The 24,057-nt window shown below is 49.7% G+C and overlaps 9 protein-coding genes across 9 annotated transcripts; 4 read left to right on the top strand and 5 right to left on the bottom strand.

Moving 5' to 3' along the window:
• Positions 1 to 192: 192 nt before the first annotated feature.
• Positions 193 to 2,105, top strand: HO133_002796 (uncharacterized protein; the record flags this gene model as incomplete). The annotated part of the gene is made up of 4 exons (XM_037293721.1): positions 193 to 452; positions 770 to 1,031; positions 1,273 to 1,521; positions 1,674 to 2,105. 4 exons carry the CDS (start codon positions 193 to 195, stop codon positions 2,103 to 2,105), a joined length of 1,203 nt encoding a protein of 400 aa, XP_037150550.1.
• A 456-nt stretch (positions 2,106 to 2,561) lies between these two features.
• Positions 2,562 to 8,835, bottom strand: HO133_002795 (uncharacterized protein; the record flags this gene model as incomplete). The annotated part of the gene is made up of 6 exons (XM_037293720.1): positions 2,562 to 5,684; positions 5,840 to 6,179; positions 6,469 to 7,979; positions 8,132 to 8,640; positions 8,685 to 8,700; positions 8,767 to 8,835. The coding sequence occupies 6 exons, from the start codon at positions 8,833 to 8,835 to the stop codon at positions 2,562 to 2,564; spliced, it is 5,568 nt and encodes a 1,855-aa protein (XP_037150549.1).
• A 656-nt stretch (positions 8,836 to 9,491) lies between these two features.
• On the bottom strand, positions 9,492 to 10,780 carry HO133_002794 (uncharacterized protein; the record flags this gene model as incomplete). The annotated part of the gene is made up of 5 exons (XM_037293719.1): positions 9,492 to 9,766; positions 9,819 to 9,973; positions 10,026 to 10,316; positions 10,394 to 10,628; positions 10,684 to 10,780. 5 exons carry the CDS (start codon positions 10,778 to 10,780, stop codon positions 9,492 to 9,494), a joined length of 1,053 nt encoding a protein of 350 aa, XP_037150548.1.
• A 698-nt stretch (positions 10,781 to 11,478) lies between these two features.
• HO133_002793 (uncharacterized protein) lies at positions 11,479 to 12,798 on the bottom strand (the record flags this gene model as incomplete). Its single annotated transcript, XM_037293718.1, has 3 exons — positions 11,479 to 12,348; positions 12,405 to 12,743; positions 12,796 to 12,798. The coding sequence occupies 3 exons, from the start codon at positions 12,796 to 12,798 to the stop codon at positions 11,479 to 11,481; spliced, it is 1,212 nt and encodes a 403-aa protein (XP_037150547.1).
• Positions 12,799 to 14,073: 1,275 nt separating this feature from the next.
• HO133_002792 (uncharacterized protein) lies at positions 14,074 to 14,664 on the top strand (the record flags this gene model as incomplete). The annotated part of the gene is made up of 1 exon (XM_037293717.1): positions 14,074 to 14,664. The coding sequence occupies one exon, from the start codon at positions 14,074 to 14,076 to the stop codon at positions 14,662 to 14,664; it is 591 nt and encodes a 196-aa protein (XP_037150546.1).
• Positions 14,665 to 14,760: 96 nt separating this feature from the next.
• Positions 14,761 to 16,087, bottom strand: HO133_002791 (uncharacterized protein; the record flags this gene model as incomplete). Its single annotated transcript, XM_037293716.1, has 5 exons — positions 14,761 to 15,070; positions 15,216 to 15,277; positions 15,435 to 15,621; positions 15,778 to 15,940; positions 16,024 to 16,087. The coding sequence occupies 5 exons, from the start codon at positions 16,085 to 16,087 to the stop codon at positions 14,761 to 14,763; spliced, it is 786 nt and encodes a 261-aa protein (XP_037150545.1).
• Positions 16,088 to 17,542: 1,455 nt separating this feature from the next.
• On the top strand, positions 17,543 to 18,119 carry HO133_002790 (uncharacterized protein; the record flags this gene model as incomplete). Its single annotated transcript, XM_037293715.1, has 2 exons — positions 17,543 to 17,570; positions 17,620 to 18,119. The coding sequence occupies 2 exons, from the start codon at positions 17,543 to 17,545 to the stop codon at positions 18,117 to 18,119; spliced, it is 528 nt and encodes a 175-aa protein (XP_037150544.1).
• Positions 18,120 to 18,614: 495 nt separating this feature from the next.
• On the bottom strand, positions 18,615 to 18,997 carry HO133_002789 (uncharacterized protein; the record flags this gene model as incomplete). Its single annotated transcript, XM_037293714.1, has 2 exons — positions 18,615 to 18,674; positions 18,761 to 18,997. 2 exons carry the CDS (start codon positions 18,995 to 18,997, stop codon positions 18,615 to 18,617), a joined length of 297 nt encoding a protein of 98 aa, XP_037150543.1.
• A 1,466-nt stretch (positions 18,998 to 20,463) lies between these two features.
• HO133_002788 (uncharacterized protein) lies at positions 20,464 to 23,671 on the top strand (the record flags this gene model as incomplete). The annotated part of the gene is made up of 4 exons (XM_037293713.1): positions 20,464 to 22,705; positions 22,766 to 23,102; positions 23,163 to 23,281; positions 23,343 to 23,671. The coding sequence occupies 4 exons, from the start codon at positions 20,464 to 20,466 to the stop codon at positions 23,669 to 23,671; spliced, it is 3,027 nt and encodes a 1,008-aa protein (XP_037150542.1).
• Positions 23,672 to 24,057: the final 386 nt, after the last annotated feature.

Here is a 24,057-nt window from a genome sequence, read left to right as displayed (position 1 = left end):
GCTCTCCGGCGAACGACTCAGATAAATCCGTTCCATATCCTCAAGAATGCTTTGTGTTACACTTTCTCACCCTCTAGATAAAAGAAGTAGATTGCGACATGTTCACGCTCAATATCTTCGTACTCATTAACCCGTCTTTTGACTTCTCTTACTCGCTCGAAATTGTATAAGTGGATAAGCTCAGCTACAATTATGCCTACTACACGTGTTACACTTGCTTCGAATTCCAATCAGTCGCAAAAGACTCCTCTTCTCATTCCTGATTCTGCATCTCTTGATCCGAATGCTTCCCCCTCCTGCTACTCTCTTGTCATCAAGACTGCCCAATCAAAGCTAAGATTGAGAAAGGCCCAAAGGGTTTTCGTCCATGGAGGTCAGGAGCTGACCAGGCAGAAAGACTGGGAGCATTTACTGGAAGATGATGTTGTTCTACTTGTGTCTGTCGGGGAAGAGTACGTAGGCTGGGGTTAGGAGGATGACCACTTGAACGGTGGGAAAGAAGGCAGTGTGCTCACACAGCCGCGAACCCAAAATGCTCGATTGGGATTCTTGCCGGAGATGCTTACGTCGATTCGCTATTGATCACTCAGCTTGAGACTACAGCGCGGACCCTGCCCGGTATGGTTCATGCAACGGCCCAGCCAGACCTTCACCCTGGCACCATGTATCCCATCCGGGCAGTTTTTGTATCCCAGGAATGGATATACCCCCCTCTCATTGGCGGTGATATTGGATGCGGAATGGCTTGGTTCAAGACTCGGTCGTCCAGGTCCCAGGTGGAAGGAGACAAAGGCAGAAAGATTGCCGAGAACCTACGAGGTCTTGAGGGTGTTTGGCGTACCCAGAAAGCCAGAGAGACCTGGCTCGGGCACGCCGAGGTGACGGCCAGTTACAGCGCTGGTGAAGAATGGGATGCTGCACTTGGTACCATTGGGGCCGGAAACCATTTCGCTGAGCTTCAGGTTGTTGAAGATTCAGTTATGTGCAAACCTACGAGCGCGACAGAAGCCTCTCAACATGAACTGCATGAGGTGAGATTATCCTTCTAGTCCACTCTGGCTCGCGAGGCTACGGATCGGATATCCTCAAGCAGTATACTAAAGACGGCCGTGAAAGCATACAAGAAGTTGACACCACGGCTAAAACTTACCTCGAAGCACACGACCGTGCTTGCAATTGGGCGCGAAGGAATCGATAGCTGATAGCACTCCGCTTCCTTGCCCGCTTGAAACCAGGAGAAACGGGCTGGGACCTAGGCACGAACGATTTAAGTCCGACACTCACATCTCAGCCAGTGATATCCGCGCAGCCAGGTTGGCCGTCCAAGCCAGGAAGGTTGTCGACATATACCACAACAACGTACAAGTCACAACAACATGGCCTCCCTCCCTCAAGCCAGATGAGAACAATGGTGAATTCTCATCCAGATTGGCAGACTTATGGATCGAGGCGCCCCAGAAATACTACATACACCGCAAAGGCGCCGCACCCACCCACGATCCCCTAACATACATTCCTCTCGTACGTATTTCGGAGTCCGCAGTCTCTTATTTAGACAAAATCCTAAGTCTTGAGACATGTATCATGTTGGGAGTTTCTACTCTCGAAATATGTTTCAAGGCTTAAAAATGCCCTCTCCGATAAGCAATACTGACATCGAAATTGTAATAAAGTCAATCCTCCCTCTACCAGGATCTCGCGCCACCCCAACACTCATCCTTCATCCCACCTTCTCAGCCACCAACGCCCACGGCAAAACTAATGCCCTAAGTCTCGCCCACGGAGCCGGACGGGCCCTCTCTCGTGCCAAAGCAGCCTCCTACATTGCGGAAAAGTATGCTGGCAAGACGGAGGACCTCCTCAGGGGTGACTTTGTCAAGGCAGACAAACGCGGCAACAAGCTCTTCGGAGGAGATAATGCTGGAGGGAGGAATGTCCATGGAGCCTGCTGGGTTGTGTGTGAGGAGAAGCAGCTTGTTTGGGAGGAAGCCCCTGAAGCGTATAAGGACCTTTGGGATGTGGGAGAGGATCTGTTGAAGAAGGGATGCGCGGAGAGGTTGGGATGGTGTAGGGGGAGAGTGAGCTACAAGGTCAGGAAGGAGTAGTGGAAAGACTGATTGGAGGCTGCATTCATGAGATGGATGATGGGAATGGTTTTGAATGAAGGTGACTCGTTGAAAGCGCGTGAAGAGCCTTTGTTTGTAGGGGCGTATGGCTATCAGGCCGTATTGTATCTAGACGGTCAGCCATTGAAGCGATGTTGAAGCAGTCAATCGATGTCATTCTGGATAAAGCTATGCTCAGAATGGGTGAGAAGACATGTAAGATGTGCGAAGAAATGGCCAGAGGGGAGTATGCTTTCTTATGTTACCATGTGGCATGGCTTGAAATACCAAAAAAGCACGCTACTGCTGAGAAACAAAGAGGGGTATATCCGCCTATAAACAAGAAGTACGTTCAATCTGATGCGAAGTGAAAGCATCTTTCTGGTATCTTTGAAGCCCGCATCGCAATGCAGGATTCACCAATCCTTCAACAAATGAAATGTTTATCAAGTTCTTTCACATCCCTCCAACAGTGCCTCCTAGATTTGGACCAAATGGCTCTTCATCCCCAGCGACCATCTTGTTCTCAACTGCTACGTCGCCAAACGGATTGCCTTCGCTTGCGTCCAAATCGTAGCTGCCCTTGCGCATCAGCGGCGGCGTCATAGGATTCTGCTGCGACTGACGCCTTAGTGGTCTGTCTGGCTCTTCTTGACGTGGCAAGCTCTGCTTCGGTGTCGTAGGTGCTCCGACTGACCGTTTCGATGGGGAGGGATATACTCTCGAGTCACCGAATGAAGGAGTTGTTCGCATCTCCGTGCTCGGCGACGTCATCAGGCCAGCAAAAAAGCTCTGAGGAGAAGATTTTGAGAGAGTCTGACTTGCGGGAAGACTGAAGGCCGAATCCCGCCCCTTGCGCCAATTTCCCCAGGCGGCCGCAGCAGCTAGCGGGAGTGCTTTGGGTGATGCTGCAATGGTGGAGATGCGGGCAAGGGATGGGAAGGAGGCGAGTGCGCGCTCCTTCTCCTGTTGTTCCATCTGTAAGTTCGCTTTTAGGCGAGTAGCCGCGTCTTTGACAGATTCAGGATTGTAGGATGGTTGGGAGACGGTAGCGATCAAATCATCGAGATCTTCGATACGAATCCCAAGAAGTTCACGCAACCAAGTGATCTCGATTTGGGCATCTCTTAATTTCTCTGGGGCATTACTATCAACGGAGGACAACTGATATTCGAGCTGCTCGATCCGGTTTTCGCGTTCTTGTAGCTGTTCTTGTAGGACAAGGATGGATTCGCGTAGAGCCTGAGGCGAGGTTTTCTCGGGTAGGGGCTCCCGGTCGGAGGCCTTGGCGATAGGTAGAGACGTGCGAGATGAGGACGGACCCAAAACTGCTTTCTTCGATTGAGCGGCTTGCACTGCTGCATGGGCAGCAGACTTGGCAATTTGCAGCTTCTCTTCGAGATGACTGACTCTGTCCTGGTAGTGGACCACTTTTGCGTCTGCTAAACTCAGTTGATTTCCGAAATAAGTCTCTGATCGTTGTTTGTCTTCGAGGGCGTTGTTCAATATACGCTCATGCTGCGCTTTCATTTCTTTGACGCTTCTTTCATAAAAGTGGGCAGCTTCTCCAAGAGCCTTGCTCCGTGAGTCAGTTGCTTCCTTGAGCATCAGCTCGTAACGGGATCTGGACCTATCTGCATCCGTTGTGACGAGGTCAATCTGTGGACGGAGTCTGGTGATAACACTCTGATAATCGTGGCATTCGGACCTAAGCTCGGCCAACAGGCTTTGCAGATGGGCATTGGCCTTTTGCGTTTGCTCAACCATGGATCGGGTCTTGATAACCTCTGACTCTTGCGCCTCGATTCTCTCAATATCAAGTTCAAGCCTTTCCCTTGTTCGAGCTTCAGTTTCAAGCCTTGCATGCAATATCTCCAGCCTAGCCTGGTGCTCTTCCTCCTTGCTACGCCACCTCAAATGATCCGACGCAACGTTGCGAGAATTTGTGGCAATTTCTCCTTGCAAGTGATCAACTTTGGCCCGTAGTGCCCGGCGACCTTGCCCATTTTCTTCGATCTCAGCATTCAAAGAACTGATGGTTCTCCTGAGGTCTTTATTCTCATGCTTCGCATCGCTAATTTCCGACCTCCACTGGTCGCTCGACAAGCGGTATTCAGATAATGTCTCCTCCAGGACTAAATTCTTTTCGGACAGATCCGAAGCGGTCTTCTGCAGACTTTCCTCTGAACCCTCCAGCATGGCGGTACGCTGGAGAGTCTGTTGCCGATTCGCATGAAAATCTCGAAGGCTTCGCTCCGTTGCTTCTGCTGATTCACGTTGTTCGGAAGCTTCTTGAAGTGCTATCCGAAGGAGTCTTGCCTTGTCAGCTAGCTCGTCCTCAACAGATCTGCGAGCTTGCATTTCGTCATTCGCACGAGTGTCCGCTATTTTGAGCATGCTCTCGAGGCCTGCTATCTGAAGTTGGCTTTTTTCAGCTGCCGCCGCTTGTGAGCTGGACGTGACTGGTGCTGATCTGCCGCGCATCTGTCTACCGACAGCTTCCTCCACAATGTTCTTGATTTCGCCCGATAACGGTGGAGGAGATATGTCCTCATGTATGGACGCTTTCAAACCTTTGACAGCGGCCATCATTTCTGCCAGCTGACTGGCTGGTGCCAGGCTCTGCTGAGCAGCTGTGATCTCGGTAAGGGAAGCCTTGAGCTGCTCGAACTTTCGATCTCTTAGAGGTGACTTGAGCCTTGACTGTGACACTTCACCAACATCATCTTCATCATCCGCGTCACTATGCTCAATCTCGAGACCGCCTGAGCTGCGTGGTCTCCTACTCGCTGACCTACCAGACAGTTGGGCCAATGACTGTTGGATGCCGGACAATGCCTGCTCTAAAGGTTTCAGTTCCCTCTGGACAATGGTTTCCATTACCTCGGTGACAGAATTATTCATGGTAGTCTTTGAGCGGAAGTTGTCCTCATTCAGAGAGGATATCGCATCGTCCAAATCACTAGGAGGCGTACTACCAGGGCTGTGCAATGGATGTATTGGAGGCGAAGTCTTTGATGGTCTGTAAGAAGGGCTGTATCGAGCAGAGCGAGCTACCATTTCAACAAGAGAAGGATTAGCACTCTCTGAATCCGTTGGGGGTAGGTATTGATAATTTCCTTGCAACCTGTTTGGACTCGGCGAAGGAGCATCACTTCTAATGTCGGCGGGAGGTAGCAGCTGATGCGGTGTTAACGAGTCATGGAGCTTCGGGCCAGTGTATCGTATCGGGCTTGCGCTTGGACTTCGACCTCTCAATGGACTAGGCTGTCGCTCAACGCCCAGGTCCGAATCCTCTCTATTGAGGTGCTTCATAACGGCATCAAGCTCATTATATGACGGCTCGACATATCTCACGCCGTTCATGATAATTGCATGCGTGCCTCGGCCAGCATGGTCTATACGATCAACTGAGTCTTCAGCTCCCCCCTGAGGCTTACGCTCATATCTTTTCCCTCCATCTTTGGTTGAGGAACAGGAAGAAGATCTTGAGCTAGAGGTACGATGTCCTAAAACCCGATTGAATTCAGTCCCGAATTGTGCAGATTCACCAAGGAAATCCCGCGTTGCTCTAGCGACCTACACAGAATTTGGAGTCAGCATCTTTTCTTCAAGGCAAAGCCCTGAACAATGTAACGATGCAAAGGGGTGTAGAAGCCCTTTGCTCCCGGAACACATCTTGCGACTCAAGTAGCGGTCCGGCACAGGGGATTTAAGTTTCCAACTTTACATACCTCGTGAGGATTCGGTGGACGTGCCGCGTTGAAGCTCGCTGCTTCCCCAAGGTCATTGAAAATATAGTCTTCTCTCTTTTCCCCATCCTCATCGACAGATTCTTCTCGCATTAGATCTGAAGCTTCGGTCGCGGATAATTCGTCGATGAGTCCTTCGAGTAAATCTGTAGCTGCATCCAGGGTAGTGGCATCTACTGCTTTGCTTTCTGGTGACGGCGTCCTACTAAAACAGGCGGCTCGATTCTCACTGCCCCAATCCTCACTGCCCCGATCCATCCAATGGGCTTTTCTCTCTGACAATGCAAAAAGAGTTACTTGATCACCGTCGTCACGCTCACGCCTGGAAGATTTCAGAGTCAGCATGCCGTTCCCAAGACATGACTAGGGAGTGCAACGGGAGGGGAAAGCCTTTGAAACAGAGAGTCAAGTTGTGAGACATATTAAATAGCAGATAATGCGGGCGTGTGGTAGAAGCTGTGTAGTCGAAGCTCATTTCTTTCACACAAAGTCGAATCGTAAGACAGGTTTGGGTAGCACAGCGAGACTAAGCCCCTTTCCCGCCCTCGAAACACGTTTTGTAACTCAGACTGAAGTCCCGAATATGGAGGGAAATCTCCGCATCAACGTACCTCATTCTCTTCTGTCGACCATCAGCTTGGGTTATACGGCCCGATTCGTCTTCCTGACCATCCATATCTCCATCATATTTCTTCTGCCTCTCTGAATCTTTGTTAGGTTTAGTGATTGGTATAGCCTTCGACTTTGGGGGTCTGATGACCTCAGAAAAGTTGATGTCGCCAAAAATTTTCTTCACGGGCTGGACGGCATTCTGTCCGCTGGCCGGTTTAGGACCAAATGTACTTCCGCCATCACTGGGTGAAAAAGCCGGAGCGTCAGGCCTGAATGAAGGGCGCGAAGCCGAAAAGCTGAACTCTCTGGAAGGAAGGGTTGCCATTACTGAAGAGTTTGGCATGAACGTAGGCGCTGCGACATTCCATTTGCTAGGGAGGGAGGCTCCACTGGGAGCTTGCATGGCCCCGTCAGAGCTAGGAAAGCTCAGAGATGGGGTCTCGATTAACGCGCGAGCTTGCTTATCACCCAAATATGAGAGAGTTCCAGAACTTTTCGAAACTCCGGGTTCAAACTTGGGCGCATTGACGTTTAATTGAGAAACTTTAGATGGATATCTGCTTTGAGACTGTCCAGGGTCATTGGTCTCATGGTCTGGAATCCCTCTAACACTCAGACTTGCATCCAAGACAGACCCGTTTGCTCTAGCATTATGCCTAGCCGCTCTCCCAGCGTTGTTTGGGATATCTTTAGCCTGGTATTCATTGTACCCTTCATCAATCTGGGCAGCCTTGGAACCCACTTGCCCTTCATTCTCATCCTTGGAGTACGACACATGAGCATCAGCTTCGTCGACTCCTTTCTGCAGATTCTCACTTGGGTTCTGGCGATGACCACGTGGGATCGGAGTTGCGATATCAGCTTGATCGTAATGAGCCACTGGCTGCAAGACCCGCTCCCCATTTTGAAATGTGCCCAAAGAAGGTAATGAGCGTTGCTGCAACAGCTGCTGTTGATAATGCTGCTGCTGCTGCAATTGCTGTATCTGCAGCAGGGCTTGCTGCTCCCTCATTCTAGCTAGCAAATCAGCTGAGGCTTGGTTCGAGACCTGGCCGACGTTGCCGATCCCTACAGGTGATGCTGATGGCGCTGCGTGCCCAAATGTCTGCACGTATCCGTTGACGCCGGGAGAAGCAACCCGCGACCCTTGTTGCGACGTGAAGTACGTCCAAGGTGACGACGTTGCAGGTATGTGAGGCTCGGAAGGCTGCGGAAATTGGTTCGATGACATGAGAGACGATTCATTAGCCGGATGAGCTATGGAGTACCTTGGGAAATGAGAGACCCCGGGCTTGCCCATGTAGGAGGTAGGGTTTGCAGCACCATAGAATGAAGCAGGAAATGGACCCACGTGCGTTGGTGAAGCCAATGCAGGGGATGACAGCACACGGGAGCTTTGTGAGGACCCTTGCCGGCTCATCATCGATAGCGCTGGCGAGTTCCTTGGAGTTTGCTCGTCAACGCCCAACGCTCGCAGTTTTTCCTCTTTCAGGTGATTAACATAGGTCTCCTGTAAAGGTTTTGGAGTTAGTATTCCTTTCGGCAAAATCCCAAGCAATGAGATTACGCGAAGGGGTGTCGAGATAGTTTTTCCTCCCGAACCATGTCCTGCAAGCAAAATTGGTTGGGAATGGGGAAATATGGATCTGGAAATATACATACCCAATGTCGCCGGTCCGGAATATTGACATGATATGTACCATCAGCTCGTTCACGCTTCTCATCTTCTGGGTCGGGATGCACAGCTCGGCTCTGTCCTTCCAAACGTGGAGAGTGTGAACTGGAGGTTTGTGGGACAAGCGTAAAACCGTTGGTATCGAATCCATGGTTTTTCCAGTCTTCGAGACGCCTTTCGAAATCGGTTGGGCTGAGGTAGCTTTCTCTACTAGTCTTTCTGCCAAATTCGTCTTCAAGAGGCAGCGCAATGAAGCAGGCCTTGTTCCGCCAAATCACACGCTTCCGAGGCCGCTGGCATGAAGGCACACCAGCCAGAGAAGGCCTTGTGACATGCGACTGGCCTTCTGCTGCGTTCGTTGCCATACCTGAAACGGGGGCCTCGGATCTTTTGCGATCACAGGGAGGCGGTGCCCGAGATGTAGGCTGTTGAGCAGGTTGTAATTCCCCAATAGGTTGTCGTGAGGGGATGTTGGGATCCATTGTATCCAGAGGACCTAGTGAATTCATACTGTTCCAATAGTTGCTACGTATTTCTTACTGGTGTCCGGAGTACACTACACCAGGGGACACTGATTAGCTCAAGCCTCTTGAGGTCCGGACATATTGTAGTAGATATATACCGTCTTCCCCTCCACCTTTGGCCATGCACTAAAGGCAGTTGACGAGGACTGTCGTATCGCCGGGCTCATCAGGAAAGGTGCGGAAGGCCCAGCGCACCAGGTGTTTCTAGCGATGCGTAGGGTCCTTGGGCAATAGTAGAACTTTCAGGGAATGTACTATGATCGATGAAGTATCAATGAAGCGTAAGCATAAGCATCTCGAAAGCATGCCGTGGCTGTATGCTGAGCCAGCAATCCTGGCAACAGAATAATGTTTCTTATAAGTCGCGTCAATGCTCATAAAAATGCCAAGACCTCCGAAAAGTGTAATTGCGCAACTGGTGCTACGAAGTTCTACAACCATTGGATTTCTGGCTTTACATTTCGACACCTTTACCGCCTAGTCATATTGAACCTTAGTAGTCTCACTTGTCGACTTGCATTTCAATAAGTAAGGCATGTACAAATCTGTTGCAGAAACAGGTCCATCGGGCACGTGATGATGCTGGTAGGGAAACATTCTCTATTACAGTAACTATTCGTTAACCTCCTTTTCCAACGTGAACGACAGCTGAACACTGGTCGTTCCCTCACGCGTGTTGGTCGGCAAGGTCGGCCGCAGGACGCCGAGACTGAATGAATTGAAGGAAAGGACATATGAAGATACCCAGCCCAATGCAACAAACCCTTCCAAAGCCATCCATGGACGCAGTCCACCTTGATCCTGTGACTTCGCTGCAAGTCATCTAGCATAGGATGTTCGGGTTGGTCTCCATTGTGTCAAAAGTGCAGGAGTAGTCATTGTTAGGAAACTTGGGCGTTCGATCCGAGTTGAAAAGTCCCCATCCAGTTTCAGGTTCAGTCTGATTGCTCAAACCGGTACTGGCTGGTTTCCAAGGTTCGTCGAAGGCCTCGAAATAGAAGACGTTTTTATTCCAGCCAAGCAGAGCGCATACACCTTGCTTGAAGAAGGTGTAAGCTTCGTTGATGCCGTCTACAGCAACTCCGTAGCTGGCTCCGGCTAGCAGGAAAGTTAGCAACACGTTGAATGACTCGAGGGTTATCTATCATACGAGTTGTTGGCCATCCAGTCTCGCCATTCCAGATTTCTATGGGGCGGCCAGCTACCGTACTGATGTGTGTGTATGCCTGCGTCAGGTCGTCGAAGTAGGTCAGACTTGCGTTGCAGATGGACACGTCCTGCCAATACCCGAACGCGTTCACGAGCCTTCAAATGAGTCAGACAGGGACTTGATTATGGAAATTGCAGGTCAACTTACAAAATTGAGACATTCGTGTTTTGGACGACAACATCGGCAGTTCCATCATTGTATACATTCCAACTATCGGCTGTGCCAACTGGAAATTTGAGGTCTAAGTCGAGCATGGCCTGAGTGTAATCATTGATCGCGGTGTTGAGCTCGTCATTACTGAGACCAGTGGTATGGCCGTCTGTTTGGTGGTAGTATCGATAAAGGCTCTCAGATCCCACGGTGACAGCATAGACGGTTGATTCATACTGTTTGGCGTATGTGTGGAATTCCTTGATGTCAGCATCGAGCGCCTCAGCCCTGTGATTGTGTGTTAGCGCCGGTTATGGGGGACAAATCAAGTCAGGAAATGTAGAACTCTGCTTATAGTATCATACCATAGGCCGACGACGACTTGGAAACCTTTTGCTTGAGCGGCAGGAAGTATGACACCAGACACATTACAAGGCGTATCTTGGATCGCTCCATCGACCTGCGCATATGTCCTGACAATGGGGAGATTCTCAGTGTGTGGATCAAGCTGTTTCAGAGGTGTGCTAGATGGGTTCGGCGATATTTTGCTGAGAACGTCAAAATCGTCTTCATAGTCTTGCTGAGTTTTACACGTCCCATCTTGACAGCGGATTAGCTTAAGAAATCTCTATCTGGACATAAGAGCAGATCTTACCGGAGTGTCTGGCACCCAGCGCAAAACCAAGGGTTCCGGCTGCAGAGACTGCGAGAGGTGCGGTGGCAGCCGCAACAGCAATGAGCGAGACACGCATGTTGTTGAGGTGCTGTGATGAAGTTTAACGTAGTGACCGTCTAAGAGAGTGTTCTAGGTATTAATGATACAATATGGATAAAGGAGTGTAATGCAGACGATGCGAAGTGATGGGAGAGAGGGTGGTGCGAAGAAAGACAAGACAAAGAGGAAATTGAGAAGATTCGCGTTTGGAAGCTAGCGTCAGGGGTTCGACTTCGTACTTCGTACCTATGGAGGCTAAGGTAGGTGGTACCTTACCTAGTCAAGCAGCCACAACACGGAAGAACTAGCGTCAGGTACACAACCAATAAGATCCGAGGATAGCTTTTTGCGTTTGTCAGAAAAATAAAAACAGATTTGTAGGCTGTGTGGGTAAGGTATGTATCAGTACTTTAGAGTAGACGTGAATACAACTGCTCTTCAGGAGTGTTTTCAATAAACGGTGAGTATCAGTTTCAACGCTTGGTTTCCTCTCCAGAGTCCCCCCGCAGCTACTCAAAAGATTCTGCTTTGCATATTGTATCCCAATGCCCGATCTAACACAAAGGTACTACATTACATCGTCAACCATACTACGAAACCTTGTTGCAGTGAGACCGTATTACATTTAAAGCCTTGAGCCAATATCAATGTAATAGCATGCCTCCCAAGCCAAGCCATGCTTTCATTTCGTAACAAGACTGTACATACCAGGAAAGACCTGAGACGATGGAACATTTACAACCGTCGCAATCCCACCCTTGACTTCCCTTTCACACTGCTCGTACCTGAGGAGCTCGACGCTGAAGCTTTTCTTGAGGCAGGCTCTCCAACCTTAGTCGCTGCACTGGCTGAAGGTAAAGGCTTTTCGACTACCTTTCTAGGCCCCCAAGTCTCAAGCGTGTTCTCTTTGCCTAAGTCTAAGCAGATTCTCTTAGTAGGCCTTCCTTCGAAATCGACACTGCCCACGCCGTTGCCCCCCGATTCTTGGAGACCACGGCCAGTCATGTTCACGCTTTGACTCCATTCAACTAATTGTAAGCCTTTCCGAGATTCATCTGACGCTGTGATGCCTGCTAACGGATTTACATGTTTTAAAACGTTCTGGTTTGAGGAATTCGAACACGGTGTATCGGTCACGTCGTATTCTTGCTCGTCAATAAGGCGATCGACAAGTGGACGCTTGACCAATGATGGTCGTCGTGGGCTTCGTGCTAGATCATTCTCTTTCGACGCAGTATTATCATCTTCATCCTCGCTGGCCGGATCCTCGCCCTGCAGTGCTTGATAAGGATTGCTTGGCGCCGATTGCGTACTGGTGATACGCTCGGGCAGCTTTCTCATTACCACACCTGTCAATGAGCTAGCAGTTTTTCCTTTCATTGTCGGCCTCTCTTCGGGGTCTTTCCCAATAGCTGTACCCGCTGTTTCCCCTCTCCTCTTGGCCGCCATTGCCCCATTCAAAAGATCAGGAGATATGCTCGCATGAATAGAAGTCATGAGTCTCGCTTGACGAGCAAATGAGTCGTAATCGTCCTGTAAAAGATGGCCTGCAGTGGCGTTGAGAGCTGAGTCTGGATTGGGCTGGATGAGGAGACAGTATATTGTCTGATTGATGCAAATCAGCTTTGAAGTCATCGAGCGAAAAGTGATAATGCACGTACGATCAGCACATCCCGCAAAGTCAGTTCTGGCTGCCAGTCCTTTTTTAAAGTGTCTACGCAGACACTTCCGGTGTTCTCGTCGACGTTGGGGTGCCAGATTCGAGTCCGAAAAGTTGCCTTTGGAGGCGCTTTGGGATACGATTCTGGTATCTGCAAGGAAAGCCTCCAAAGTCCTTGTGAATAAGGTGTGCCAGTTGGCCCGGTGATGAGGACGTTGAGCTGTGTGAGATCGTCGAAGGATAAATCTGTGCTGGAGAAGGGGAAAAGATAGCAAGGCGGAAGCTCAGTGGAATGAAGAATGGCATGGTCGGCTGCAAGCCTGCGGAGCGTGAACGTGTTCTGCGAAGAATGGTTAGGACTGGGTGCATCGGATATGGCTAGAAGTGCCCACCATCACTCTTGGCGAGTCTTTCTATAAGAGGCGATATGTTCTGTAGGTGTAGGTGATCGTGAGTCGTGTATTCGTCTTTTGTTGAATAAGCAGCCTGTATTATGTCTGAGAAATGAAAATCAAAGTCTGAAGACGGGTTGTAAGCGGTCGGAGTGCTGCGAAGCAATTGTTGACATGCCAACACGCTAATAGTTCAGGCCGACTCGCCGATAGGTAGCTTTTAAACCTCAGCCCACCCCCACGGTAATATTACCGGAGAACGATTAGGCCGACACGCCGGATTAGTAAGGCCCTCCCATAGTAATTTGGCAGCCCTCCTTACCTGTTGCACTCTTCTTCTCCATACCTCGCTGTCGCCCACCAATTTTTTTAAAGCTATCCACAACTCCGCCCCGCCCACTATGACCTCTCAAGAACGCGTCGTTCGCCAGCCCCCGCAATACGGGGGCTTCGAGGATACTCAGGAGGAGCTGAATTGGTACGGCAGCAACCCTGAAGGGCATTAATCGAGATGGTCCTCCGCCAGAGGTTCTCTCGGAAGACGATATAGCCCTGCTGTAGGAGAAGGATAAGAGTAACCCTAGTGATGATGAGTGAAGTCGCGACACGTACTCTGACGCGTCTAGATCGCCGTCGCCACCATTTAACACCCTCTCTACCTCCCACCGCCCCCCTATTAAGCGAAAGGCCTCTATCAGCCTTGATGAGCAGAAAGAGCCGCGAAAGGGGATCAAACGTAGTAAACTCGCGCCTGTGATACCCTCGGAGGTCGCGTCAACAATACTGAAGTTGCCCGTGGACACTCCGAGTACGATGGATTAGGGGACGATATAAGGGAGCGTATTTCCGCCTAGGAGTAGGGAGGATTAGACTAGACTACATAGACAACACCACCGATAAAGTCCTCTTCCCCGTGGAAATCCCCAGCTCCGGTGGCGGCGAGTCTCCTTTCCGCCCTGTATGCCTCGGGAAGGCGGAGAGCCTCCATTGTACGAATAGCCTCATCGGTAACAGCGAGATCTAGCGACGGTGTGATAGTGACAGCGGGGTTGCTACGAGGCCGCGCCTTATTTTGGTGTGACCCCCATACAAATCTGGCGCGGCCTTGTAATCCCGCTACTGGTATTTTTCTTAGCATGGGCTGAGGTTTAAAAGCATCCCGCCGATATCGCGTCGCTATGGTATATTATTACTCAACTGGCTCTTGCGCACTTGCTAAATTGAACCATAGTAGGGATACTGTTTTGGCAAGTTCTGGATCCCGTAATATTGTCCACGATGTCCGAAGAGAAGCTGGCGGCAGCTCTCAGGCTTATCGACGAAGCTCACGCTCAAGACCCCAAGAAAATTGAAGTCAATGGCAAAGAGCAACCCTATGAACTCCACTACAGCCAAAAAATGAGCGAATATCTTGAAAAGCGCAACCCTTCTGCGCCAGATACGTTACGACTCGCAGTTCGCGCGCAGCATATCAGACGTTGGGAGATTCCGCGAGATTCGTATGCAAAGAACAAAGTTGGCTATCACGCCTGGCGAACCTACCTCAAGAAGAGGCAGGCGGATATAGCTTTTCAGATCTGCCTAGATTGTGGCTACTCACAAGATGACGCTGCGAGAGTGGCTTACCTTATCAGGAAGGAAGATCTGAAGAAAGATGAAGAGACGCAGACGCTGGAAGATGTGGCCTGTCTGGTGTTCATGGATGACCAATTCGAGGAGTTCGAAAAGCAGCATGACGAGGAGAAGACCGTAAAGATCCTGCAGAAGACATGGGGGAAAATGAGCGAAAAAGGCCATGAGCTTGCGATGGCTTTGCCGTTGAGCGAGAGGTGCAAGGATCTATTTAGCAGGGCCCTTGCTGGAGGTTGAGAGGCAGAAACCTGCTTGATCTTTCGAGAGGCTTGAAGAGCACTTGATCTACATGGGAGACCCTATTCGACATATTCGCTCATTAAAGCATGTCGATCACGTTTTCTCTACCGCCGCTGTTTTCGCATACTTCTCGTTGACCTTGTTAATGTCATCCCGAAACGCGCGCACATGCTCTGGCACATCTTCCACGCGACCATTTCCTCCAGCTACTGGCTCTCCCGCGGTCTCCCACATTGGGACGACGCCGGTCCACACCCTCTGCAGCAAATCCTCTCTCTCGGTATCTTTCTTTTCATCACCCGGGCCGCCCGTCCTGATCTTCCCGCTTCCGTTTACAATCTTTACCTTCAATATCGTCGTTGATGCCATTTCAGCTTTGTCAGGCGGCGTCCTTGTGTGATCCCTGCCAAAGGCTCTGGAGTCAGTATCCGCTCTTCAAGACAGAAGTTCGAGCCTGAAGGCAGGCCTGGGAAGTAAAACATTGCTTTGGGCTCCCAAGACTTCTCTTGCAATCAAACATCCTGCGAAACATCAATTTCGATACGTACCAACGACCGGGCAACACAGAGTTGGTGACCAATTGCATCGCCCATAGCTTCTCTTCCGCATCCTAAATTTTGTCTGGAGTTATTATTGTTTCTTCAAGGTAAACCGCCAAGCAATGAGAGAGCTCAAACGGGCATCATAAGTCTTCTGTTCCCGAAACAGATTTTACAAGCCAAGCAGTGGTCAAAATAGGGTAGAATTCGCGGTGACAGTATACATACCTCCACCAGGCTTCCGTACCCGAAAAGCACAGCAGATCGGTAGTTGTAACTGTGCGAATTAGGCGTCAAGCTAAGCACTATGCCATCCACTTTGGTTGCGGCTATGGTAATGGCAAGGCCGCTTTCTGGGTGTGCCCGCGCTTGCTTCATACAGCCAGAGCTCACATAGCCATGGAGATAACATTCCCTACACACGTTCTGGTCAGCACCGTTCTTTCAAGGCAAGGCAAGAACCAGAGTCACAAAACAGGGTTGAGGGGTATGAAGAGCCTCTTGCTCCCAAAACATGTCCTGTGGCTCAAACTCTGCCGCCAAGGAAGGAGTCGCTCCGTATAGTACGTACAGAGGATCATTCAAGTCAGCGCTTGGATACGCGAAGGATCCCATGGTACCGATCATTGGAAGAATGGTTGGGAAAGGATCCTCTGGATCTGAAGAGTTGAAAGAAATGTGGAGGACTGGAGTCTCATTGATGATTGAGTGGATGGTGTGCAGGTCGTAAGTAGCTAGAATTGATCAAAATATCAAAAGATGTCTATCGATATGGAATCCAATTCCAATTTTGGCAACAAGTAAAGAACCCTCTTACCACGATCATCCTTGCGGTGGACAGTGTTCTTCTGAACTCTCGGATAAACTAACGTTCGTCCCATAGCGATACTCAGTACTTTGGATTGGCCGATCAAAGGGGACGGAAACGACCGATTAGACTCCACCTCAATCAAAAAGCACCTTCTGTTTGATATACGACTCCACTGTAGCTAGCCCCCAAATGTGAACAGTAGTGACTCAACTGCTCAAGTTTTGGTAGATTGAAAAAAACTTTGTAGAAGATCGGCAGAAATAGCTTTTGGAAAGGCATGTGCTTCCGAACCGCATCTGCTGTTGTTGGGGGTATTTAGTTCGTATTAGGTTCGATTCCTAATGGCGCTGGTACAATGGTGTTGCGGTGCTTTTTATTTTCTGGCAGCGCCATTAGCTATAGGTTTTAGAGTTCCGTCGAACGGTGTTGGCGAGAGCTCAGGTTCGAATCCCATGCGATGCATTGATTTGTGAAGCGAAATGTTCCCCGTTAGTCATAGTCCAAGGGCGGACACCTGTTGATTGTGGTCGTGTTGTTGGGGGTATTTAGTTCGTATTAGGTTCGATTCCTAATGGCGCTGGTATAATGGTGTTGCGGTGCTTTTCATTTTCTTCTGCCACAATGCGAGTGTGCCCAGATCACAGATCACAGATCAACCATGAACGATGGATTGACAACTTCAGAGAATCAGATGACACTCCTTTGTATATGCTCGCCATCCCACTCACGAATCAGGCGTGCAGCAGGTCTTGCTTCGAGGGCACAGATGTCGTCTCTGTGCCGCTCTGTGGTCATTCTCATATGTCCAAACATGGGTTGCTTGACCAGCCAATTGGTTGATCAATCAGGTCTTTCTCTTCATAAGGTTGCCTTTTGGCGGTAAAATGACCACTGCGTTGCAGCCAGGTCTTCAATGGATTAGATGGCCTCGTTCTCTGTGTGCTTCATCAAGAGACTGAATGGAAAGGGGGAAAGTGCGGAACTTGGCCAAGTAATGGAGGCCTTTCCTGCTGAAGCTGCCATCATCGCCTGGTGTTCAGCCACTGGAGTGTTCGTTGCTATGCCAGTTACCTATAGTCAACGGCTGAAGCATCTCAAGGTCGATATGCTTTCGCTATACCATCCTCGGGTTCCAGACTTGTATCCCAAAGACATAGACACTACAACGGACATACGTATTGCACAAATTGAGGAATCTTTATAAATATGCGTATCTGCGACAACACCCAGCCTTACAGAATGTGGGGCAATTGCATTATCATCAATAACCCCAATTCCTTCCACAATCGTGACCGACTATTAGCATTCAACATTTGCTTTTTGCTTGGCCGTGTCATTGCCATCTATATAGAGTCCAGTCTGTTTCCTTCTCGTTCCCGCAAGCTTCAACAAATCTCCAGTATCGTTGAGTAATCCCACTACGTTGCTTTCTGTGTGTAGTGGCCTCTATGCATTCGCTCCCGAGTACACACAACTTTGTTTGAACACTGCAGTACCTTCTGTTTCTTTTGCCTTGGAAATAGCAATGACAACCACGTCTCGCAGAACGCCTGGTAAATGACACTCAGTTTCTCCTGTTTAGTCTCGCTGACCACCATCAAGGACTCGAATCCTCTCTCAAGAATCTTGCCATTTCGTCTTCCGCCAAACCCAAGACCTCTAAAGCTGTTGCCGACACCTGGGAAGACGTTGCTTCTCCATCAACCTCCTCCAATTCCACTACTCCCTCACCGCCCTCTACTCCCACTGACGCAACCCCTGGTCCTCCGCCGCCGACGCCCATCTCTCCAACTTCCTCCCACTCACGCAAGAAAAGTACAGACTGGTCGACGTTTGCAAGTGCCTATACCTCAAAATCCTCAAGTAGTACGCCTCGGTCTTCTACGGGCCCAGAAAAGAGACCGGAGAAATCATCTGCGGCGGCCGGACGCTTGATTGCAGGGGCGCTAGGTGTAAAGCCACCGAAGAAGACTGAGGAAAGCAAAGCGTATGAGCGGGCTGTGAGGGAGAAGGAGCGGAAGAGAAAAGAGGTGGCCAAAGACGAGGTGGGGAAGGCTGAGAGGGAGAGGGAGGAGGCGAGGAGGGCGATCTGGGAGGGTTGATTGGTCTTGAGAGAAAATGATGGTGTGATAATTGAGGGAGGGATATACATATTCTGAGTACGCATATACTGTCAATGTACGGCCAGGATTCTGGGCATATACACAATTGGCTTTCGCGTTTAGCCAACACCAGGCAGGGCGTTAGTGGCACATTCTTCAAAGGAGAAGAAACATTCTCAATATGGTTGGTGCCATGCAAAGGCATCGAGAGAGTTCTCGTTTGTAGACACAGCTCGTCACGTATGGTTGACCAAGCAACATAGAGTAACTGCAAAAGATGGCGCCTTTGGAGTGATCCTTTCCAGATCTTTTTCATTATGAACTAAGCCCGTCTCCTTCATATTCCTTTAAGCAGACCTGCGCCCTGAGCGCCCGCTGCAAAATGTGCCCATCGCTCGATTGATGTGGAAGACCTGCAGCTCAAATGAGATTACACGGCCTTGGACCCAGCATCGTACTGCCATCCGACCAGGTGCCACTGTCTCACTTGCCGTCTCAAGCTCCACCGATCTGTTCCTGGTGCACCTCCAACGTATCTCCATCGGCCATCTCGAGCTGCGGCGACGAACGATTAATAACTGACTTGTGGAAGAAGATATCTATGAAACATGGAGTGCTCTCCAAGGTGTTGAAGTACTCACGGATTCTGGGCTATCACTTGGGTTGACGCGCGCACCATCGAAGAGAAATCTAACAGAGGAGGGTGCTTTTCCTTGACGCTCGCAGAAGGCGTTCATGAGCTTCGAGAGGGCGGTGGTGCGCTTGATCTTGAAGAAGACCTCGTTGTTGTTGTCCGTGACCTTGATGTTCAGGTGCTCGCTCTTGGGCTGATCGTCGGGGTTGCCGCCGGCACCAGGAGATTGATCACGGTCAGACATGGCGTGGATGCTGGAATTGTGTTATGTTGTATAGTGGTTGATGGTGGTGAGAGTGTTGGAGGAAGGAGAGGAAGCTGTGAGCGTAGGGTGCAGGGTTTCTGTTGTCACCAGGCCCTGATCTGTGTACGCCTTGTGAGCGAGGAAGATTTGTTTGCTTTAGTGAGGGAAATGTACCTGAGAGCGGGACGCGATTTGATTAAGGTAGAACCAGTGCTCGAATGCACAATGATGGATTGAGGAAGCTTAAAAGTGGGCAGGTGGTTGTCAAGGTAAGGAGGTGGTGTGAAGCAAATTAGGGTAGCATGAAGTGATGTGAAGGATGAAAGCATGCCCCACCAATCACAAAGAGACTTCTAGAACTCACTTTTACCGAGTTTCCACTTGGGATCTCACAAACTACAAATCACCCATATTGCGAATGGCCACCCTGCTATAATCAGTGAGGCAAGTTCATCGTTGGAGGACCAAAAATGGTCAGTGTTCACTGTGTGATTGATCTATGATTTACGTACTTTGGTCTTTTGTACTCATATCTATCTAGGGAATTGAGGAAGACCTAAAGACGGATCCGCCATGCCATTCCCTCGCTGTAAGTGCCTATGATCATCGCATTGCAGGATACTCATGAAAACATAGTGTGCAATACAAGGTGAGGCAACTTGAAGTGCTGTAGATAACCTTATAGTGATGTTGAAGCTCTAAGAACGTTGCAGATTGCCTGTCCAAGAACTCATACAAGGAGGAAAAATGGTAAGCACAGCCCAATGAATAGTAAAGAAGAGAATTTTGATTGAGGGACAGTCAAAGCCAAGTCGACGATCTGTATAAGTGCTGCAATAGTTTCTACGAGCGCAAAGGTGATGACGCCCATACGGTCTCTTGCCCTAAAGCCAGTCTGTTGAGACTCAAGATGAAGCAACGCAGCAAAGGCACATGATGAGCAAAATCCGCGACTCATATCGTTTCATGGTCAGAGTGCTTGAAAGTGGCACCCTTCAATACACGTGGAAAATTTGTAACGGCTCGCTTTTGGGTCAAGACCTTCATTACCCACTGAAGAGTTCTGGTCTGGTATATAGAAAGCGTCAAAATCAATATTAGACGATCGTGAGCACGCAAAGAGATCCTCAAGGGACCTGAACAAACACTGATGGCTACTCCAGATTGGAGGTCTGTCCCGAGACTCTAATGATTGCCTGTTTAGACATTGTTTGTAGAAAGGAAAAGTCCGAAAGGCATGTCTACCACTCCTTAAATACAAGAAATTTTAAGCGAACTTCCTCGGCAATTTATAGACGCGTCTTGCGCGATTCGCTACTCTAGAGTCTACTGTACTCATTCAACATGGCATAATTGAATTGGAAATCCCCTCTGTACCACTGAAAACATATGGATGAGCTGTGGGAGATCCGCTTGCAGCTCCGCAACCGTTCATTGAAACTCTCATTTCCTAATAATTGACTGATATGCCTCCAAGGCTAATGCCTAGGGAGGAAAGCTGGAACAGCCTTCGCCGTTCAGAAGCTTCCGGTGACAACGTTGAAGATGAGTTCTCGGATGCCAGTATGAACGATGAGTCTGACCATGGTTCGGAGCGTTCCACTACCGAATCACCAACTTTCCCAACCGTTAGCGACGTTCATCGAGCACTTCACCCACTGCAAGCTACTGCAGACCGTGTCGGCAAGCAAGTCGAAGAATTTGCAGAGAACCTCGACCGTCTTAGTTCTAGAGACAAGCGCAAGCATGGGAAGGATTGTGGCGACGTTCTGCCCCTCGTCGACGCTTACAAAAAGATTGCCAGAGATACTGTAAGCCGCCTACAGAGCATGCACGCGCCTGAGAGACAGCAACAACTTTCCAAGACAACGAAACGGAGGCTTCGAAACTCAAGCGCCAAGTCCACGCCTGGGCCTCCTCCCGCAGAAGATGGAAAGGACCGCGGTATGATGACTAGTGTTGAAGACTTGAAGAGGTGGGAGCTGGAAGAACAAACGTGGGACTTGGTTGGCCTCATGCTCCAGGTTGAATATCCCAAACGGGGAATGACGCAGACGAATATTGACGGCGAATCGCATCTCGTAAGGCCTAGCAAGGATATTGAAGTGCATCGGTACTCCCCAGAGAAAGACGTTTGGAATAGGTTCCTAGCATCGGACGACCAAGCATGGGAACGACATACAGTAGTCGAATGGCTCAAGAAGTGCGCGGATAGTTTGGGCCAAGACATTGACCAGGTCGTGGAAGAGCTTGAACTGGGCGCGGACAGAGGGTCTGGGCTATGGGCTCACAGCTGGTTGTACTCAAAAGAAGCGATCAAATTCCAGAAACGCCTACGATCATGGCCACAAGCACTTGAGCCGGATGATCCGGGTCTCAACGCGTCACTGATGAACTCTGAGAAAACTAAGTCCCTGGTTACTCAGCTGGATCCAGATGCAATCACCCGTCAAGGTAGAAGTCTGGAGCAGCAAGATTACTACTTCGAACGTGCTACGTGGCTCGCGTGCTGGGAAATGCTAAGACGAGGGAAAGACTGGGATTATGTCCGGGATTGGTGTCATGAAAGAGGGGACGGCTGGAGGGCTACAGCAATGCGTGGAGATCCTCGAAACGCCCGCTTTCCCACCTCTTCACCAGCAAGTTGGCAATCACGAGCATTATGGCGCAAGGCCTGTGCTCTTGCTGCGAAAGACGGTAGTGTCGACGAGTACGAGAATGGAGTGTACGGAGTCCTCAGCGGATATCTTCCGAGTGTCTTGAAGGTCAGCCGCAGCTGGGACGATTATCTGTTCGCTCATTATAATTCTTACCTGCTACACTCGTTCGATCGTTATCTGAAATCGAGCTTTCCGGACAGGGTGCCAGCTACTCTGAACGACAAGCATGGTTCATTCAACTTCTCTGTCTTTGGCGGCCAACGTACGCAATCCGGGAATCAAATTGTAGAGAAGATGAAGCATCTGGAAACAACGAGAGAAGAAGCGAGGGAGCCGCTCAAGATGTTGCAGGGCAGCTTGATTGCAAACACCTTCGACGATTTTGTCTTTAAGCATGGTGTCAGACTTACACAAGCAGCTAACGCTGAAGAGAGATCTAAGATTCTTGAACGTTTTGGGAACGATCAAATTCTTGAGGGGAGCGTTACAGCACCAATCAGCATGGCGGATCATGACCTTCTCCGTCTTCTAACGCATATCATATTTGTATTCCAGGATCTCGGATTCCAATTTGGGGACGGCGAACGCCGCTCCGCCATGGAAAGCATCATCGTCGCTTACGTGGATTATCTTAGCAAAGCTGGCAAACAGCAACTACTGCCTCTCTACGCCTCCCGCCTCTCATATCAAACATCGATAGTTTGCTTGGGCCGCCAGCTACCAGCAATCCAAGATCGTCGTGAGCGCCAAACAATGATGAGTTTGATGAATCAGATTGGAATCGATGTCCCTGGTGTCCTTGGCATGCAGTTGCAGTTGATTATTACGGATACGCCGCTTACGCAGAGCGAGTGGCCTGCGTTGAGGATTCTTGAGCAGACCAGCAAGGACGTGTCAAGCGTCCGTCCTATCCAGACCGGCTTCATCGGTGATGAAGTTACAGGTGACCAAGAAGACCTAATTCACGGATTTGAATGGTATATGCTACTTGATCTCCATTGGCAGCAGACTATGGCGATAGGAGTAGTCATATACAAGCATTTGTTACGTAAGTCTGTAGAGGATGATCTTTTCTCTCTGCGAGCGCTAACATCGACATTCATTCTAGGGTCGAACGGATTGGCAGCCGCACGACGCCTGTCGCAGACAGTACCGTTCTCTACAATATCTCTTGGGAAGACCAATGATGTCTTGGGAAAGCCGGTAGATATTAGCAAGAGCCAAGATTCGAGTGATGACGAGGGCGATCCAGTTACTAGGAGTCAGAATACCAGATCACGCCACGCACAAAGCTCGCAACGATCGGGCAGCCTGTCTGCGAAACTTGCCCAAAGCGATCGTGAGCTCATGCTGAGTCAAGCAACCACCTTTAGGGACTTCGAAACCCTTTTTGCTGCCCTCGATGCGATCGAGGAATGGAAGAACCTTGCCGATGAAGCTGTCAAGTAAGTCCACCCAAAGCTCCACAATGAGTAATCTGTAACAAACCTGGTTACTTTCGACAGATACATCGAACAACGCCAAGATATCAGAGTCTGGAAAGACTCGTTTCAGAAGGCTTACAAAAAAGTTGAGACGACTATCGAGCCATTACTCCATGGATGGTTGCGAAACCCCAATAATGGTGAGTGCGTCTTATATCATGCATCACCTGAAGCACGACCTGATGGTGGAATTAGATGCAGACGAGGCAGACTTCAGGCAGATACGGGTAGCTTGTTTACCCGAGGTTTTGCTTGCTTACAACATGGTCTTGAACTTCAGCTCGCACTACCTTAGTCGTGATCTGCTACTGAAGAGCATGGACTTGGCAGCTCTGGTCGCTGCTGAAGACTCTGGGCTTGCTGAGTGCTTCATGGCCGCTGAGAGGATGCCTGAGCTTGTTGATTCTTTTGCACTTTTGAGTAAGACGATCATCAGAGCAGATGATAGGGGAGCAAAAGCGGGAAAAAGCAAAAAGAAGAGGAACGGGGAGACATTAGACCTGTGGACAGTGAGGGCGCCGGCAGACTAGGGGTTGACATTTCAGCAATGCTCAATGTAGTTATTATAGACTGGCGCTCAACCCATAGCATTAGTAACGTTGAAGACGGTGATCATCAAAGCGATCCACCACTTTGAGGAGAACACAGCCCTCTCTTCATGCAAGGCTCATTGTGTGGATGAAGGTCAGCGCTTAGCACGCAATCCATTCCATAGGCAATTTGTATCTACGGGGTAACAAGTGACGCGTTGAAACTGATACACATGCCGTTTTTGGTTGTCTCTGTACCCAAAGTCTTGCTTGCATGTACTCGGTATGTACTCTGAATCATGGCGGCTGGCCTGGTGTGGGACCTGCATCGAAGGATCCAAGCTGAAAAGATTGCCAAGGCAGCAAGCGAATCATTATTCTCGTAG

The sequence above is a fragment of the Letharia lupina genome, assembly GCF_014066315.1.
Source record: "Letharia lupina isolate WasteWater1 chromosome Unknown contig_15, whole genome shotgun sequence".
In the NCBI taxonomy this organism is placed as follows: Eukaryota; Fungi; Ascomycota; class Lecanoromycetes; order Lecanorales; family Parmeliaceae; genus Letharia; species Letharia lupina.
The sequence above is the reverse complement of the archived record's forward strand: the minus strand, read 5'-3'. Positions and strand labels throughout refer to the sequence as shown.